At 46.4% G+C, this 15,777-nt stretch overlaps 1 protein-coding gene across 2 annotated transcripts in view; it reads right to left on the bottom strand.

Moving 5' to 3' along the window:
• COL5A1 (collagen type V alpha 1 chain) overlaps positions 1–15,777 on the bottom strand; it is a 241,279-nt gene that overhangs the window by 106,817 nt on the left and 118,685 nt on the right. For both annotated transcript variants that reach the window (XM_038374435.2, XM_038374433.2), the window contains exons 10-12: positions 11,924–11,965; positions 11,653–11,715; positions 52–126 (exon numbers count right to left, since the gene is read on the bottom strand). In XM_038374435.2, the coding sequence (XP_038230363.1) occupies positions 52–126; positions 11,653–11,715; positions 11,924–11,965 (180 nt within the window). The remainder of the gene's footprint in view (positions 1–51; positions 127–11,652; positions 11,716–11,923; positions 11,966–15,777) is intronic.

Here is a 15,777-nt window from a genome sequence, read left to right as displayed (position 1 = left end):
GACCCCCAGTCTTCTCTATTAACCATGCCCTTTTGTTACAATTGTACTTACAGGCAGCATGAGCATTGTCCCTGGTGGTCCGGGTAACCCATCTGCTCCTGGAAGACCTGGCCGGCCAGGAGGTCCCTACAAAGGGAAGAAATAAAGAGAAATCACTAGAGCATGTGTGTATATATTATTTAATTCAATCTTACCCATAGTTTGCTGTGGCTGGAAGGGCCTTGCTTCTCGTTAGCCTTGGCAAAACCAACTATAATCAGATATACTATACATTTTCATGGTATCCATATCAATGGTAAGACTGGCAGCACAAAGATATTTACAGCAGCCTGTATGTGTTGCTTAAACACATATGGTATTTCTTAGTAATTCCATCCCCCTGCTCCCTTCCCTCCATAGTTTCAAGTCTGCCATGAGCAATTTTCAGATGAACAATAAAAGCCTTTGCAATGTTCCAGATCAATGGTATCAATGTTTAGTTGAGTATATTAAGCCCTATTAAAACCGTATATAAAACCTTGTTTAAAATATAACTCAGAGCAGTGAAGCAGAGATGCATTAAAATGTATTTATTCTTCCACATGTTTAATTGCCTGGTTCATTTCTTTCCTTTCATTGTTTTTTGGTGGTTTTTTGTTCCTACAAAAATATTTCCATCTGCCTTGGGCCAAACCATCAGCTGGTGTAAATCAGCAAAGCTCCTCTGATACATCAGTCGAGTATCTTGATCTCACTCTGTAGGAACAACCTACGCATTAAATGTTCTACAGATGAAACTCTAAAGATCAACATAGATTCAACTTTCCTAAAACAGCCTCCAGATTATTTGCACTCACAATTCTGTGCCTGCAAAAAAGTCCAAATTTGAACAGACATCGAGCAATACAGCATGCAAATGAGGACGACATCTAACTACGCAAGGTGCATGCATAATTCCAATTTTCACATTAGCATGCAAAGCTGTGGGCGTTGTAGACTTGATCCCATCCTATGAAGTCAATAGGAGTCTTGCCATTCGTTTCAATGATGGCAGGATAGGGTACTATCTGAGGAACATTTCTAGTCTCAGGTGTAATTCACCATCTTCCTGCAGTTACTTAATAAGGTCCCATAATCATTTTACATTTCCCCTCTTCTTCAATGAAAGTGGCATAAATCCTCCTTGGGAAGTTCTCTGGAGCAGGCTAGGTGCACTGCACCAGCCATTCTGAGCCCTTAAAAATACTGTCTCTCTGAGTATGTGCAAAGAGTTGCCTTTTTTTTTTTTTTTTTGCATTTGCCTGATTTGCATGTCATGGATGATATTGTTTGCCTAGGCTCTTCAGGAGCTGCTGAATGGATAGACAAGAACCACAGACTGGAGTCTTGCTCATTCTAATTTTCAAATCTGTAAACACAGTCACCCTCACCCCAGGCACATACCAAAACTATGACACCACCCCCCTGGCACAAATGAGTCGCCTTTCTTGTTAGTGAAGTGCCTAGAATTCAGGTGCTGTGGATACACGTCATAAGAGATGGTCTCTGCTACAAAGAGCTTACGATGTAAACAGACAAGGCAAAGGGAGGGTGGTAATGGCTGGGGGAGAGAGAGAGGCCCAGAGAAACGAAGAGTAAAATTTTCAAGTTTTGAAAGTGGCGCAGGGCCAGATTTTTAAAGGTATTTAGGCACCTAGCTCCCATTGACTTTCAATCAGACTTAGGCTCCTACCTGACCTAAGTCACTTTTGAAAACAAGACTTAGGGTATATCTACACGGCAATGAAAGGCCCACAGCATGACCGTGGCAGGTCTAAGTTAGCGGACTTGGGTTCGTGAGATGCAGGCTGTGGGGTTATAAAACACCAGTGTAGACATTTGAGGAGCAAGAGTCTCAGAGCCCAGGCTCCAGCCCACACCCAAACATCTACACTGCTATTTTATAGCCCCGCCTCCTGAGCTCCATGTGTCCAAGTCAGCTGACCCGAGCTCTCGGTCTCAGTGCCCTGGGTTTTGTTTATCGCAGGGTAGACACACCCTGAGGCTCCTAAGTCAGTTAGGTGCTTTGAAAAACAGATCCTAAGTGATTTGCCTAGGGTCACTCAGTGAGTCTGTGGCAGAACTGGGAACTGAACCCAGGTGTCCTGATCTTAGTTCTGTGCTTTAAGCACCAGGCTACCCTGCCTCCTTTCATGGTCTATGCACTTTTATCTATTTTTATATTTGAATACGCGTCTCCTCCCTCCCTCCCTTTTCACATTCTCTCTGCTTTGTGTGTGGCGTTTTTGTTTTTTTTTTAAACTCTGTTCACGCTGTTTCCTTGGATTTTTTTCCCCTCTCACCTCCTGTGCGCTCTCTCGCTCTCTCCCCCCCCCCTTTCTCTTTCTTAAAAGGGCACCCAATACCATGCCAGTTGAATTTTCAAGCCTATAATTAGTGAGTCCACAATTAGGGAAAACAACATTGCCCAACCCTACCCTGAACTACACACACACCAGCTAGACTATTTATATACACGGCACCCCATAATTAGAGGCACTGGATAACATTACAGATGAAGAATGCAGGGTTTGCGTCACCCTCCAACTGACCCAGAATAATAACACAGCTTGAAAACCTGCAGTAAACGGCCACTCCAGCCAGTGATTTATCAGCAGAAAACACAAGCAGTCCCCTCTGCTGCTGGAGGCAGGCTGCATATCTAATCCACCTGTCCATTTTTCAAGACTAGCTCATGATGTTACTTCCACTTTGTTTAATTAGCCATTTCGACAGAACAGTCCCTGACTCAGATGATGAGAAGTTGATAGGTATACAGAGCAGTCCCATCTGTTGGATTAAAAGCACAATAAATAATTTAGGCCAAACTTATCTTATATAATAACTCTTTCTCCCCACCCCGTCCCCACGGTCCTGATGTATGATTGATCAGCTCTGGGTTTGTTTATCTATCTTTGAGTATTCTGTCAAACGAGTGTTGATAAAATGTTTTTACACAAGCATGTTTGTCCGCGGGTATTTTCAAAATACCTCAAATTTAAATCAGGTCAGTTTTCCAAAGGCCTTTGAGTAACTTTAAAAGAAACCTGTTGCATGCAAGTGCAAATTGGGGAGGCTCCAACGAAGTCAATGCTGCTCTGCTGCTCCACAATAGCTAAGGAGTGCTGCCAAGCTTCACACGGCTTGCAAATGCTAAGGCAATATGGACGCTGATCAGGTTTCTAGCCCAATTTTTTGGGCCTCCAAATTTGGGCCAGAAATCTCTTAAAGGATTAGATTTCTGACACGTCCATTGCTGGCCCAAATGTCCGTGAGAAAAGCCGTTCTCCTGGAATTTCAGCACCTCTGAACCAGGTTCCACCTGAAACCTAGAAGGAAAAGGGCCTCCAAGACCTTCCGACAAGCATGTCAGAACCATAGCAAAGGTCTGAGAGCCAGATGCCGTGCTTGCGAAGCCAATGGAAGTTTTAGCATTGGCCTCAATGCTGCCCTAAAAGAGGTGCATAGGTGCACAGTCTCAGGGCCAGATCCTCAACTGATGTAAATCAGTGTAGCTCCATCTGCTTCAGTGGCACTTGGGGAAATATGCTAGCTATGGATCTGGCCTATTATTCTATTTTGTTCTGCATTGCATGGCACAGTGTGTAAAAGGACAGAAGCATCCAGGGTGTTATCCGACTAATTAACATGTTCTCAAAGGAGAAAGACAAAAGAAAATGGCTGTGTATTTGCCTCACAAGGAGCAGAGCGATCTGGAGAAATCCATGGAGCTCTCCTGAGGCAGGGATCATGATACGTTTCTCTGCTGAATGGCGGGAAGGATGTTTTCTGGAGTTGGTGCTTGTATTCTCTTCGTGAGTGCTTTGGAATTCAGTTTGGATGGCCTGTGACACTCAATAAATCACTGCCGTCCCCCTGCCATTTGGCTACATTCATTCACGCGGCGTGTCGTTCTTTAATCATCCACTTGTAAAGACACAATGACAGAAAGAAACTGTTCGCACCCTAGGGCCAAGCGCTCGGGAAACACACGTTCTGAGAAACAAAGGAATCTGCAGAAAGAGGCATGATCAATGCCCGGCATAAAACCAGGGGAAGGACTGTCTATCAGCCTGAACAAAGTTTCTGAACACGTCTAACACGTGGATGCCAAGAGACGGCTGTTATTCCTTGTCCAGAGCCCAAGGCAGACTGGTGCAATGTCCCAGTGGTGGTAAGAACACCAGGTCTTCCTGATGACAGGTGAATTTATACCTTGGATATGTGGAAGAGCCCTTCCTTGCTCCATTTGCTAAAGTCACATTGTCCAAAGGAGTTTCCTTTCTCCATCAGCTCATTCCAGTTCAGAGTTTCTTGGGAATATTGGGATATACATGAAGCCACCTCCCAAGTGCCTCTTTTCCTTAAATCCTTCCTTAAGGGGATCTCCTCACTGGTTGCTCCACGGCTCCCTCCCACAGCTGGAACTCCCCATGGTTTGGGGCCATGCGACTGGCAGAGCTGCTCTGTAGCGCTTCCTTCAGGGCCATGTATTGCAGCCATTTCACTCCCCACCCCGCCACCCCCTTTAGTCTAGAAGGTTTGGCCTCCAGCTTGGAGCAGGGCAGTCTGTGCCGTAAGCTTGGTGCCAGTCTCTACACACTTAAGTAACAAAACAGCAACTCTTAAACGAAGAGAAAAAAAACCCTTCAAATGCAAACACTTTGTTGCGGCACTGAAGGTAAAGCCCTGACCAGGGCCCAAGTTCTGGGTGAGCCCCGGGGAACTATTCCCCTGTCCGAGTCCCACCAAGCTCTTTCTCTGACTAAAAGCAGGCAAGTCTTCTTAACTGGCCTGCTGGTTGATGATTGGTCATTTTTTCTCCTGGTCCTTCTAGGCCTCTGGAGGACTGTCTTGTTTGTCACCTGGTCTGCACAGATTTTCCTCGGACGGGGAGCATCAGGCCACAGATGCCTCCAGCAGAGGGCAGAAAAAGCCTGATAGACCTTGTCACAGGCAGGCAATGTAGTGCTGAATGAGCAAACCAGACTGATGAATAAAGTAATACCAATATACTAAACAGCACGGTTGACTTATGTTGATATAGCTGAGTATCATTGGCGCATTCGTTTGATGTACTTGGCCAGTCTCTAAAATCTTTTTTGTTTCCACATGTCTTATGCTACATCCGTAAAGTTCCACACATGAGTTGTATACAACAATAATAATGCTAATAATAGACGAATTAAAGACGATCTGGTCTAACTTGTGGAAAGGATTCAAGTTGCCTGGCTCTATTAATTCATCACTTTTCTATGCCCAATATGTTACATACTGTTTGGTTACATTTTGTTCTGCACAGAATATTTATAAACAAGCGGAATGTGTGGTCTGCTCCTGAACGCAGATGCTGCCTTTCACTCCTGGGTGTGCAGTGAAAAGGGTCAGGGATGTCATGCCTGCTGGCTTGGCATGGCCATTCAAAGGCAGGATGGAGAGCATGCTGGCAATCATACGGAAGAACAGCAGAAATAAGGGCCACCCGCCCCACCTTCCAGCCTGCCATACAAATGAATTCTTAGGAGTAGAGGAGGTCACCGTACATGGAGAGGTGATTAAAGAAGTAGCTATAGATGATAAGCAAGGCACAATTCATGGCTGCCCTGCAGCTGCACAGCTCCCTTGCTTGGGGAATTGCCCCAGGGGCAGAATTCCTTCCCTGCCGAGGGAATTTCAGGGCAAGCCAGCGGTGGATAGGGACCAGCTGGGATTGGCAAAACAGTTTGATGCCCTGATTATTCCTTGACTGCTGCAAGCTGCAGGGGACATGGGCACTTTGACGTAAGAGGGCTGTTCTGACCTTATCCAGCAAAAGGCCCCTGTCAGCCCCAGGATTGTGCCTCCTCCCACAATCTCAGTCACCATGCTGGGCTCTGCACACTGGCTCAGGGATGAATTGTGACCAACGTATCTAAAGGGTTAACTTAACAACTCTCAGGCAAGTTCCTGGCGGAGGCAGGGTGCATGCATTAGGGTTGAGATGAGTGGCTGTATATCGACATTCTGCGCATTCCAAGACATGGATCGATCTGGCACAGCCAGCCCTTTCATTCTCAATCATGTCACAACTACGAGAAACACTATTATTGTTCCATCAAAAAAATAATATACCAGGAGTTTAAGTGAGGGGGAGCCTTAACTGGGGAGGTTAGGGGAGTGCAGTGTCCAGGAAATACCAGCCAGATCCCCTGAGAGTCTGTGATAAAGAGCCTTAATTTTCAAAAAAGTGTCCAAATTAGTGTCATCACAACTAGAATGCCCTGATACCCAATAATCCATTTAAATCCATTTTAAAACACAGCACAGACCCTTCCTTTCAGCTCTCCCTGGCTGAATTTTGCATGTGCAGATCGGAAGGCTGTGAAGTTGATACTGAAGATCTGCAGCCTAATGGTTACTGCATTTCCCAGTTGGCAGGAAACCTGAGAATGCAACCTCTGTTATACTGGTGCCTTCAAGCTCAGAGTCTGTCTCAATGGAAGGCAGCCAGGCAACCATCTTGCATTCAAAAACTCCTCTCAATCACATGCTACAGGAAGAAGCCAAGGAGAAGAGAGCATTTGGATGGCACTCGCTGAAGAGAGAATGTGGAAGTCACCCAACTTTGGAGAAGAGCCACATCATCACAGGGTGCAACAGGGGGACACACGAGATTGTTTCTTCTGATTGATCCCAAAAGCTTGCAGCAAGAAACTGGAGGATCAAGCGTATCCGAGGAGGGATTTTGAACACTGTGCATGAGGACAGAATTGCAACATAGGCCTAAGAGAAGGCTCATGGGAGTTCACTATAAAAGCGTGCAAACAAAGGAACTGTCTGGCTCAGGCTTTCCTCTGTATCCATGCATGAGATCAAATCCAAAAAGAGTCATGCCAGTGAAAAAAATTTAGCCATATCTTCCTGATGGCTGTTCCTCATATCTTGATATATTTCTTCTTGTGTTCTCGTTTGTAAACATGTGTGTAGTCATTTCCAGTTGGCGTTCTGGTGCCTGGAGCCAGGCAAGAAGTAGTAATTAAAGGGAAAGGATTTGGATGAAAGAACAGTTGGCCATGTTTTGCACTGGTCTGAGCTCCTAGGGTGAAATTCACTACTGAGCAAAGGAGCCAGCACAAAGCTCATGTACTACTTAAGCCTTTAAAATAGGGTTTAAGTGAGACTTAGGTGGTGCACAGACTTTGTGCTGGCTCTCTGCAAACAAGTGAATTTCACCCGTCGCATATATCCAATTTAATCTGTTTTTTCAAATTTTGAGGCATTAAACAAACAACAAATTTCAAGAACCAGAGCCCTAATAACCAAAAGCTCAGAAGGAACTTAAGTGTTGGAATCTATTAACTAGCACAAAGCCTAAGGAAAGACACTAAAGGAAACCTATGCCCCTTCCCTTGGTTTTATCTAGCCAGATCTTTTTGTCTTAGCTCGGTCTGCAACCTTTCTTGGCTTGTCCAGCTAGAATTGAACAGCCCATAGTTTGGCGTGAAGACAGCTAACAAGATACGTGCACCTGTGCTGAAGCAGTCTCAAGGAATGAAGCAGCCAGCTGTGTTCGTGAGACGGGGGAAGCTGGCAGGCAAACATATGGCCAACATCTGATGCTGGTGGAGACACAAATACCACAGGGAGGTGGGGAACAGGTTTGGCTATGATGGCTAGCTGACCCCTATTTGTTTTGTAGCCTTAGTGTGCAATGGATATACAACTTTGCACTTGAGTGTTTTGTCTGTGGCCCTTTAGACCACCCTGATATTAAGCCTGATTCTAATCCCATTTACACCACGGGTGTAACTCCACAGCCACCCATTAAGAATATATACTGAAGCCAGATGCCAACTTTTTTTGCCCAGAGGCAAGTGCTCATATAGAACACTGCAAAAGCAGAGGGCCAGGACCTATGGGGATGGGTCTTCCCCCTCTCCCGCTCCTTCCCAGGTGGAAGTGACTGCACAATATGTCCTTGCAGGAAAGGGGACCCAATTACACAGCTCTGCTAAGTCAGCTGAGGTCGTTCTGCACCAGTGCCCGCTTTAGAAATCAGACCGAATGACCCGCCAGAAAAATGCGTTCAAGATCCTAACGAGGAGACTGAGGGAACGTCTTCTGCTAAGCGTTCCTGTCCTCATGTCGGTATTTGGTATTCACTGGATAACAGTGCTGGGGGGAACAGAGGCATTAGATATTCTTGAGCTCTTCCATGGCGTATTGTCACTGCCATTCATCTCTCCTTTAGAGTTACAGAACAGACTTGGGGAAAACAGAGCATTAACTAGACTCTTCTCCTTTTGTTTCTTGGCAGATTCCAAGATTTTTTTTTTGTCGCTCTTTGAGGTTGAAAAGGATCCTTGCCATGACTTCGACCACAACAACGAGATACAGGCAGAGCCTGTTGTTAGCGCTGTTTTTATTTTTGGGTGAACTTTTGGCACTCATCGAGTTTGCCCACAATAGCCCTCTGCTGAGCCAATGGCCATCTTCCCCAGGAGCGCTGTGCCAATCTACCCCTCTCCTGACCTGGAATGCACTCTGCGCAGCTCTGGAGAGGGTCCTGCACACTATGCTGACAATGCACCTCAGGAAAGACATCTAGATGGGGCCCAGCTCTGCCTTCCCTGAACTCTAATGTTTTGTCAATGAGACGCAGCTCTCCACACTGTTTCACCCTCAAGTCTCTACTTAGTGTGGAGAGCTGTGAGCTGCTGTGTAGGAGGAGGAGGTGAGTGTGGAGAAATGGCCATACTTGACTAAGATGAGAACAGTGGTGAGTGAAGCCAGGTTTGGACTGGAGATGGGCCAAGAGATTCAGATTGGGCCAAAACTTCATCCAAGCCCAATGTCTGTAGGTTCATATTGGTTCAAAGAGAGACAATCCCCCTGTCCTTCCTTGGCTACCTCCCCGTCTTCAGCCCCTAACTTAATTATGGCTCCCTCTCTCATAGCACAAGTAGCACTCCAGCCGCCTTCTTCCTCGCTAGCGAGGGGATGAGTCAGACCTCCTGTTGGGAAGCTCTCCCTTCGGTTATCCCGGATGTCCCTAAACTGTCTGCGACCCCCATCCCTATCCCAGAGGTCCCCGGGACTTTGTGAAATAGCAGCACACTCAGCAATATTGCAGAAGTACACTCAACTAATTTAAAAATACCTCTGTTGTACGGGCATGCCCAGTGCTGGCACAGGGCCAAGTTCTGCTCGCCTCACTCACATGCAGGCTGCTGAAATCGACAGGGCGCGAGTAAGGTAGCAAAGCGGAACCTGCCCGCTTGTCCCTGGTGCCAAACGTGCTTAAGCATGCACAGCCAACATCTGTCACCCACCCGTGGCTGCAGCATACTGGGGCTGTAAGTCTTAATTACGGTGCAGGTCATGCAGACCCTACTATCGCTCATGTGTCAGGAGACTGGGTTTTTAAGGTTCAGAGCCAAGGGTTCTCTCCCTAATTCTTACTGAATGCATTGTCTGCCTGTTGCAGGGCGGGGTAACGCTAAGGGGCGTTGGACCCAGCATGCTGATCAGCCATGTCCCAGCTGAGACTGCTCAACTGATTATAAAAGCCAAAAAACGTAGCTCCATTGAGGAAGGAGAGAGTTTGGCAGGATGAAAGGCCCCTGGGCCCTGCAGAAGACCATGGGTGAGAGGGAAAGACAAGGCTTATATGTGGAACTTATGCTGAATTATTTTATTGTGTTTGAAGAATAAACTGTGCCCTAAAGGAAGGGTTTGAAAAGACTCTGGGCATCACACTGAGTATTTCCTGGGCTGGTGAGGGAGTCCATCAGCTTTACACCTTTGTCTGCACGTGCAGGCCAACCAAGAGAAACAGTCTAGATTTTAATGCACTGTGTTAGGAGATTACTACTTTTCCTCTTCTGCTCCATTCAGAAAAAGTCCCTCTATAAGCCTAACAGTCTAAAATTAAAGTATCGCTTCCAGTTCTTCAATGGGAAAAAAAAACAACCCAAAAGAAACATTTCCTAATGATATTCATTTTTTCCCTCCTAAAAGCTTTCAGCTTGGAAATGCAGTGATTTATTTACTCCGGCCTATGAAATCAGATTCCTGCCGAGAGGCTGTTCTAATTCCAGCCACTTTAGGCTGACTGCTACAGTAGTTAGGGTCTAGTGACCCCATTTCAGGCCTTCAGCGAAACCAAAGCAAACAGCAGTACTCCAAATCCTCCACTAGGTGTCAGGCCTAAATTAACTCTACAGACACGGTCGGTTGCATGTTGTAGGCTGAAGCAGGAGTTTGTTTCAGCACAGTAACTGCACATGTTACTTCTCTGCTGTTTAATTTCTTCCTACTGGGAGAAAACTAGCATTTAACTGGGGTTGCGTGATTCAGAAGCAAAGAAAACAAAGCAGAAATGAAGAGAATACATTTGCATGGTGGCCGTTTGGGAGCCTCAATTTCAGGCGGCCCTAATCAGAAACCGGGGGCCTGATTTTCAGAGGTGCTGACCACCTGCAGACATCCTGGATCTCAGCTGGCATTGTGGGTGCTCAGCACTTTCTGAAAATGAGGCTGTAGGTGTCACAAGTTGGACGCCAAAATCCAGGAGCCTTGAAAACACGAATAAAATGTATCGGGGGCGGGTAGGGTATTTTGCCCAGCAACGAATTTAAACAAAATAAAATAAAATAATAATAATAATAATTAATAATAATAATAAAAAAAAAGGAAACCACCTAACAACCCCATTGACAGAGAATGCAGGTCAGTTGCTCGTGCCTGTCGGTAAGGCAAAAGCTTCTCCTAATGGAAAGACACAGTGTTGTAGGAGAAGGATCTTCATATTGGAGGTAATTTGAAAGAAAACAAAACCATTATACAAGATGAAAAGCACATTCCTGTGGGGCAAGTTATAGGCTACAGAGTGATATCCACTGAAACCATGGAGCTCCCGTGAGAAAAACACCATCCATTGCAGGAGGGGTGGATATTTTTTGCTCCTACCCAGTGGATTGCTTAATTAAGGCTCCAAGTCTGAACTTAATTTATACTTTTCCTATGCTAGAAGACTTGTGTGTGTTTGAATGAAAGTTTTTCACACCAACAGTCCAGCTCCTGCATCTTCTGAATCCTGCAGTGAAACCTTAATTCTGTATTTATAGCACTGCAAAACTTTCTGAGCCAGCAGACCCTACCATAATGCAGAAAACATTGCCCGCCATCTAATATCTCAGACAGACTGCACTTACCCACTGAATAACTCTCAGACACATGCCACACTTGCCCTCCGACTATTACTGAGACACAGCGTAATTACCTGTCATGTAGGAATAAAGGATGTGGAGAGATGTCAAAGAGTTTCTTTACACTAAGCTTCTTTTTAAAAATCTTGAGTTAATTGGTTGCCAAGTAACTTGAGGTGTTTGACACATTTGTAAAGGCTAGTGTGGACACTTCCCGAATGTTTGTTCCAAGTTCATACATCTGTCCTTTACCCCAGGCCGAGTTCTGCTAGGCTTACAACTTCTCCCCATTTTGAGGCAGAAGAGCTAACGTGCAAGAGGTGGTTGTTTTCAAGCACCACTAAGACCAGTTATGTTTCACACCCCAGGTCACAGTAAAGCTTCACAGTACACAGCAAGAATGAACTGCGGCCATAGCCAAATAATACAAATCCATTATACTTACTCTCTCTCCAGGGTCACCCATTGGACCGACAGGCCCAGTAGTTCCCGGAGGTCCTGGAAGACCCTAGTATGGAAAAGACAGGACAAAACATTAGGTCATAAAGGAAAATGTACTGTTATTTGTTTGAGCGTGCATGCACAAAGGAAAGAAACAGAACTGGAACTGCCTGTTTATTTTAGCAGAGTAAAATTGACTGTGAACTGCTCTGATATCCAGGTATGGCCAATGGAAGCCATAGAGCCCAGAGAAGTATTAAAAAAAATTGACTTACAGCTGGGCCTTCAGGACCGGATGGCCCTTCGATGAGCATGCCCTAGAAAACAGTAAGAGAGACTGGTGATTAGCATTACATATCCCCAACGCAACGTCCGCAATGGAGCTCAAAAGTCAAGCAGTCATGTCTGTTCTCAGCTCATCCAGTCTTTTGCTGCTCACAAGCCCAACAGATGTTAGTGCACCCTGGTGCTGAGCAGCTTCCACATTGTTTCAGGGGAGTCTGGGTCCATTGCGATTGGCACACTACATCCTGTACACTGAAAAGCAAAATGTCGACCAGTTCAGCCCAGGCTCGGCATGAATAAACGTCTTGCCCCTAACAACCATCCCAGAATCACACTGTGTGAGAGCGGAATCCTCTCTCATCTTAGTCCAAGGTCAAGCAAATGAAAAGCCTTGCAGTGTGTCTGGTATGCCAGAAAACCAAGCTCTGCTGGAGTGAGTCTTGCAGCCGATGCTCAGAATGCTGTCTCTAGTTCCAATCAAATTCTAAGGCATTTCCAGTGGTCTTTAAATATCTTTCCCTAGCAGACTTTATGCAGTGATTTACTGAGTGAACCTATAAGATCATTGTGTGGGCACCATGTCAGGGTAATGTTATCTCATTGTTTAAAAAATTAAATATTTTGCTATTCCTTTAAATCATGGGTATGTTGTACTCAGTGGAGTGGGGGGGGGCGATTAATGGGGGAGGGGGGACTTCCATCACTGGACTGCTGACCAAGTTCAAAGTCATCCAACAAGGTGTCCATATTCCAAGCAGCCCATTTCAGCTCTCGCCGGCTAATAGGTAGCCAGCAGAGTCATTCTCCTACAGGATAAAATCAGCCCATAAAAGTCAGCAAATGTCAAATTGACTCAGTCAGGAGAAGCCTGGGAAGGAGCCAGCCCAGTGATCGAGTTACACCTTCCCCTCGAAGGAGGGTAGTCTCCCCAGGTCAGGGTTGAAGCTAAGGCCAGTTGGTGGAGCAGAGCCGGTGAAAGTGTGGGCTGACGTCACCGCAGCTGCCTACGTCCTGCACAGTGGAAAGGGCTGAGTGGAGTGAATCTGAAGCAGTCAGGGTACATGCAGCAAACAGGGAGTCCTGCCCCAACATCTGCATTTCTTCAGCCCACCCACCCCCAGGAGAGAAAACAGGTCACTCTATATTGCCAAATACCATGATGGCACCCCCAGTGGGATATCGGCATGTACACATACCCTCTGCAGCCATATCCCTTGGCTAGCACAAGGATTTTTTACTACTACTGATACCCATTCCTAGCTGATTTAAGGGCTGGTTTCTGGATTGTTTGGTTATACGGGGAGCCAATTCTCTGTTGATTTAATAGGGAAAACTCCAGTGAAATCAATGCAGTCATGCGGATTTACATTAGTGGAGAATTTGGTTCATGGACCTTATCCTACAACAGTTTAACACTATCTTTCCACTGACTGCAGTAGAGTTACTCCTGATTTACATGAGTGTGAGAAGAGACTCATGCATGGCACTCATTTGTCCTGGGTTAGGACAGTGAGATTTTCCCCCTGGATGGAAGGATAAGTGTGTGGCGGTGTGGAATAGCTGAGCTGTATGAAACTGATTAGCACAGCTGCAGAATCTGGAGGACATGCTGCCGCAGGCTTTTCAAGAGATGTGCTCATGTGTTTCATGGCAACGGGTGAGGTGCAGAAAAATAAAACAGAGGTTAAATACTGGGACAAGGCTAGTGACTCTAAGAGCAGCCTGGGCAATGGAATGACCTGCCAAGGGATGGAGGGAGGTGGAAGGAGAAAATAGCCCCAGTACCCAGGATGAGTGAGCAGGGTACAAACCTACCAAGACCATACATTCCTTGCCCACTCTTTCCTGGTGTGCAAGGAGGGGGGAGCTCTTCCTTGCCTCTGATCTGTCCTGGGTGAAGCAATGCAGGTTTGAAACACTTTGCCTCGGTGTGACAAATGGAAGCAAGGGGCTTTGGTGGTGGAATTTGGACTGATGAACAATTTATATGGAAGCAGCATTACTGCTAACAAGGGCTGAATCCAGATGTGCTGGGAGAATAGAGGCCTTAGGAAATCTCTTCCTTTCTGGACAAGGAGCAGAGGCCTGAGTACAAGCTCTTTACCTGAAGCTCCGGAGAGACCCTTCGAGTGTGACCTGGCTTCCATTCAGTGCACCTGAGCTTCAAGTGGCCATGGTCTACAGGCTAAAGGGTATATCTGGCTAGCGTGCAGTGATGCCACCAACATGATCTAGCTCTGGACACACTCTGTTTTCCCTTAGTTCAGATGAACCCGGGGCAATAAGTGAAGTGAGTAGGAGGAAGATGGAATATGCCCAGCATACAGGCCCCCATTGAGCCAATCTCTTCACATTGCTCTAACCAAGGCTCCCCAGTCCTGACCTGAGGAGGGAGAGGACAATTCAGTCTTTATGGCCCATGTTACTATTGGCCGTTCTCTGCTGAGACTGCTGACAAGGGACCGGTTAGGGTGGAGGTTTAAGATTTCCTGCTCTCGGGAAACGATGGGCAGAAAGCGCTGGCTAGTTTTGCAAAGAAGGGAAGGGTGGTTGTAAGTTATAAATCCAAAAACCTTGCAAAGCGGTGGGCTCATAGGAGCCCCTAACTGCACCCTCTTCTCCCCCCCACCTGGGTCCATTTCCTTTGAAAAACTGGACTAATTAAGGCACCACCCATCTGCCTGCGTGGCAGCTCCAGAGACTAGCACCGTCCCCAGACCTCCACCTCCGCTCAGTGCTGATAAACTCCCCTCAGCTCCGCAGAGAGTCATTGCCCATATAAGGAGCCCCACGACCATCAAGAGCTGCCGGGTGCCAGAGTTATGTGGGAAATACTTGAAACTGTCTCCTCAATGGCTACGGTGCCGAGAGCTCTGCTTCCCACAGCCAATCACCAAAGCAAAGGAGGCCCCTCAGAGAGGACGGGAGAGGAAGGCCTAATTAACCTATTCCTGATACAGACAGCCTGGGCATCCTCCCACATTTATCCGTTTGTTTATGTTGGGCTCTGGCTGTCGGGACATCTGGAAAATCTCCTCAGCGAGAAATTCCAACAGTTTCCATTATCCGTGCAAGGCGACAAGGCAGGGGAGCAGGAGACAGGCTGTGTGACAGGAGGGGCCAGGGAGGGACATGCAGGGGAAGAGGAGGGAGCATCGGATGGAATAAAAACTCTGGCTTGTGGAGCGAGAACCACAGATTTGGGAACTCCATTCTGCTCTGACTGAATTCAGTGCCAAAGCTCCTGTTGGCTTCAGTGGGGACAGGGTTCTGCCCCATGGCTTGGCTTCATAAGATGGCAAAGTGCTGTGAGAAAGTTGTTCCTAATTTGTTTTCACCATTTGTATGAAGTCATTCCATGTCTCTGTCTCAACTCCCTCCTCATCTCAAAGGCACCCTTCTTTCGCTGCACCCTTCCATGGCTAAAAGATGAAGGTTTCAGAGTAGCAGCCGTGTTAGTCTGTATTCGCAAAAAGAAAAGGAGTACTTGTGGCACCTTAGAGACTAACAAATTTATTAGAGCATAAGCTTTTGTGAGCTACAGCTCACTTCATGCATCCGATGAAGTGAGCTGTAGCTCACGAAAGCTTATGCTCTAATAAATTTGCTAGTCTCTAAGGTGCCACAAGTACTACTTTTCTTTTTTTAAAAGATGAAGGGTATCACTAGCAGCTTCCCAATTTTGCATCTGTGTCAGCAGCCATCCCTTCTGGGCAGTCTCATAGCAAAGGCATTTGCAATGCCATTCGTAAAAGGACCCAGACATGGGGAGCTCCTCAAGTTAATCTGAAGGGATAAAAATAAAACTATGCTGTTTTAAATTTACTTGCTTCCATCTGAAGAG

The sequence above is a fragment of the Dermochelys coriacea genome, chromosome 16, assembly GCF_009764565.3.
Source record: "Dermochelys coriacea isolate rDerCor1 chromosome 16, rDerCor1.pri.v4, whole genome shotgun sequence".
NCBI lineage: Eukaryota > Metazoa > Chordata > Testudines > Dermochelyidae > Dermochelys > Dermochelys coriacea.
The sequence above is the reverse complement of the archived record's forward strand: the minus strand, read 5'-3'. Positions and strand labels throughout refer to the sequence as shown.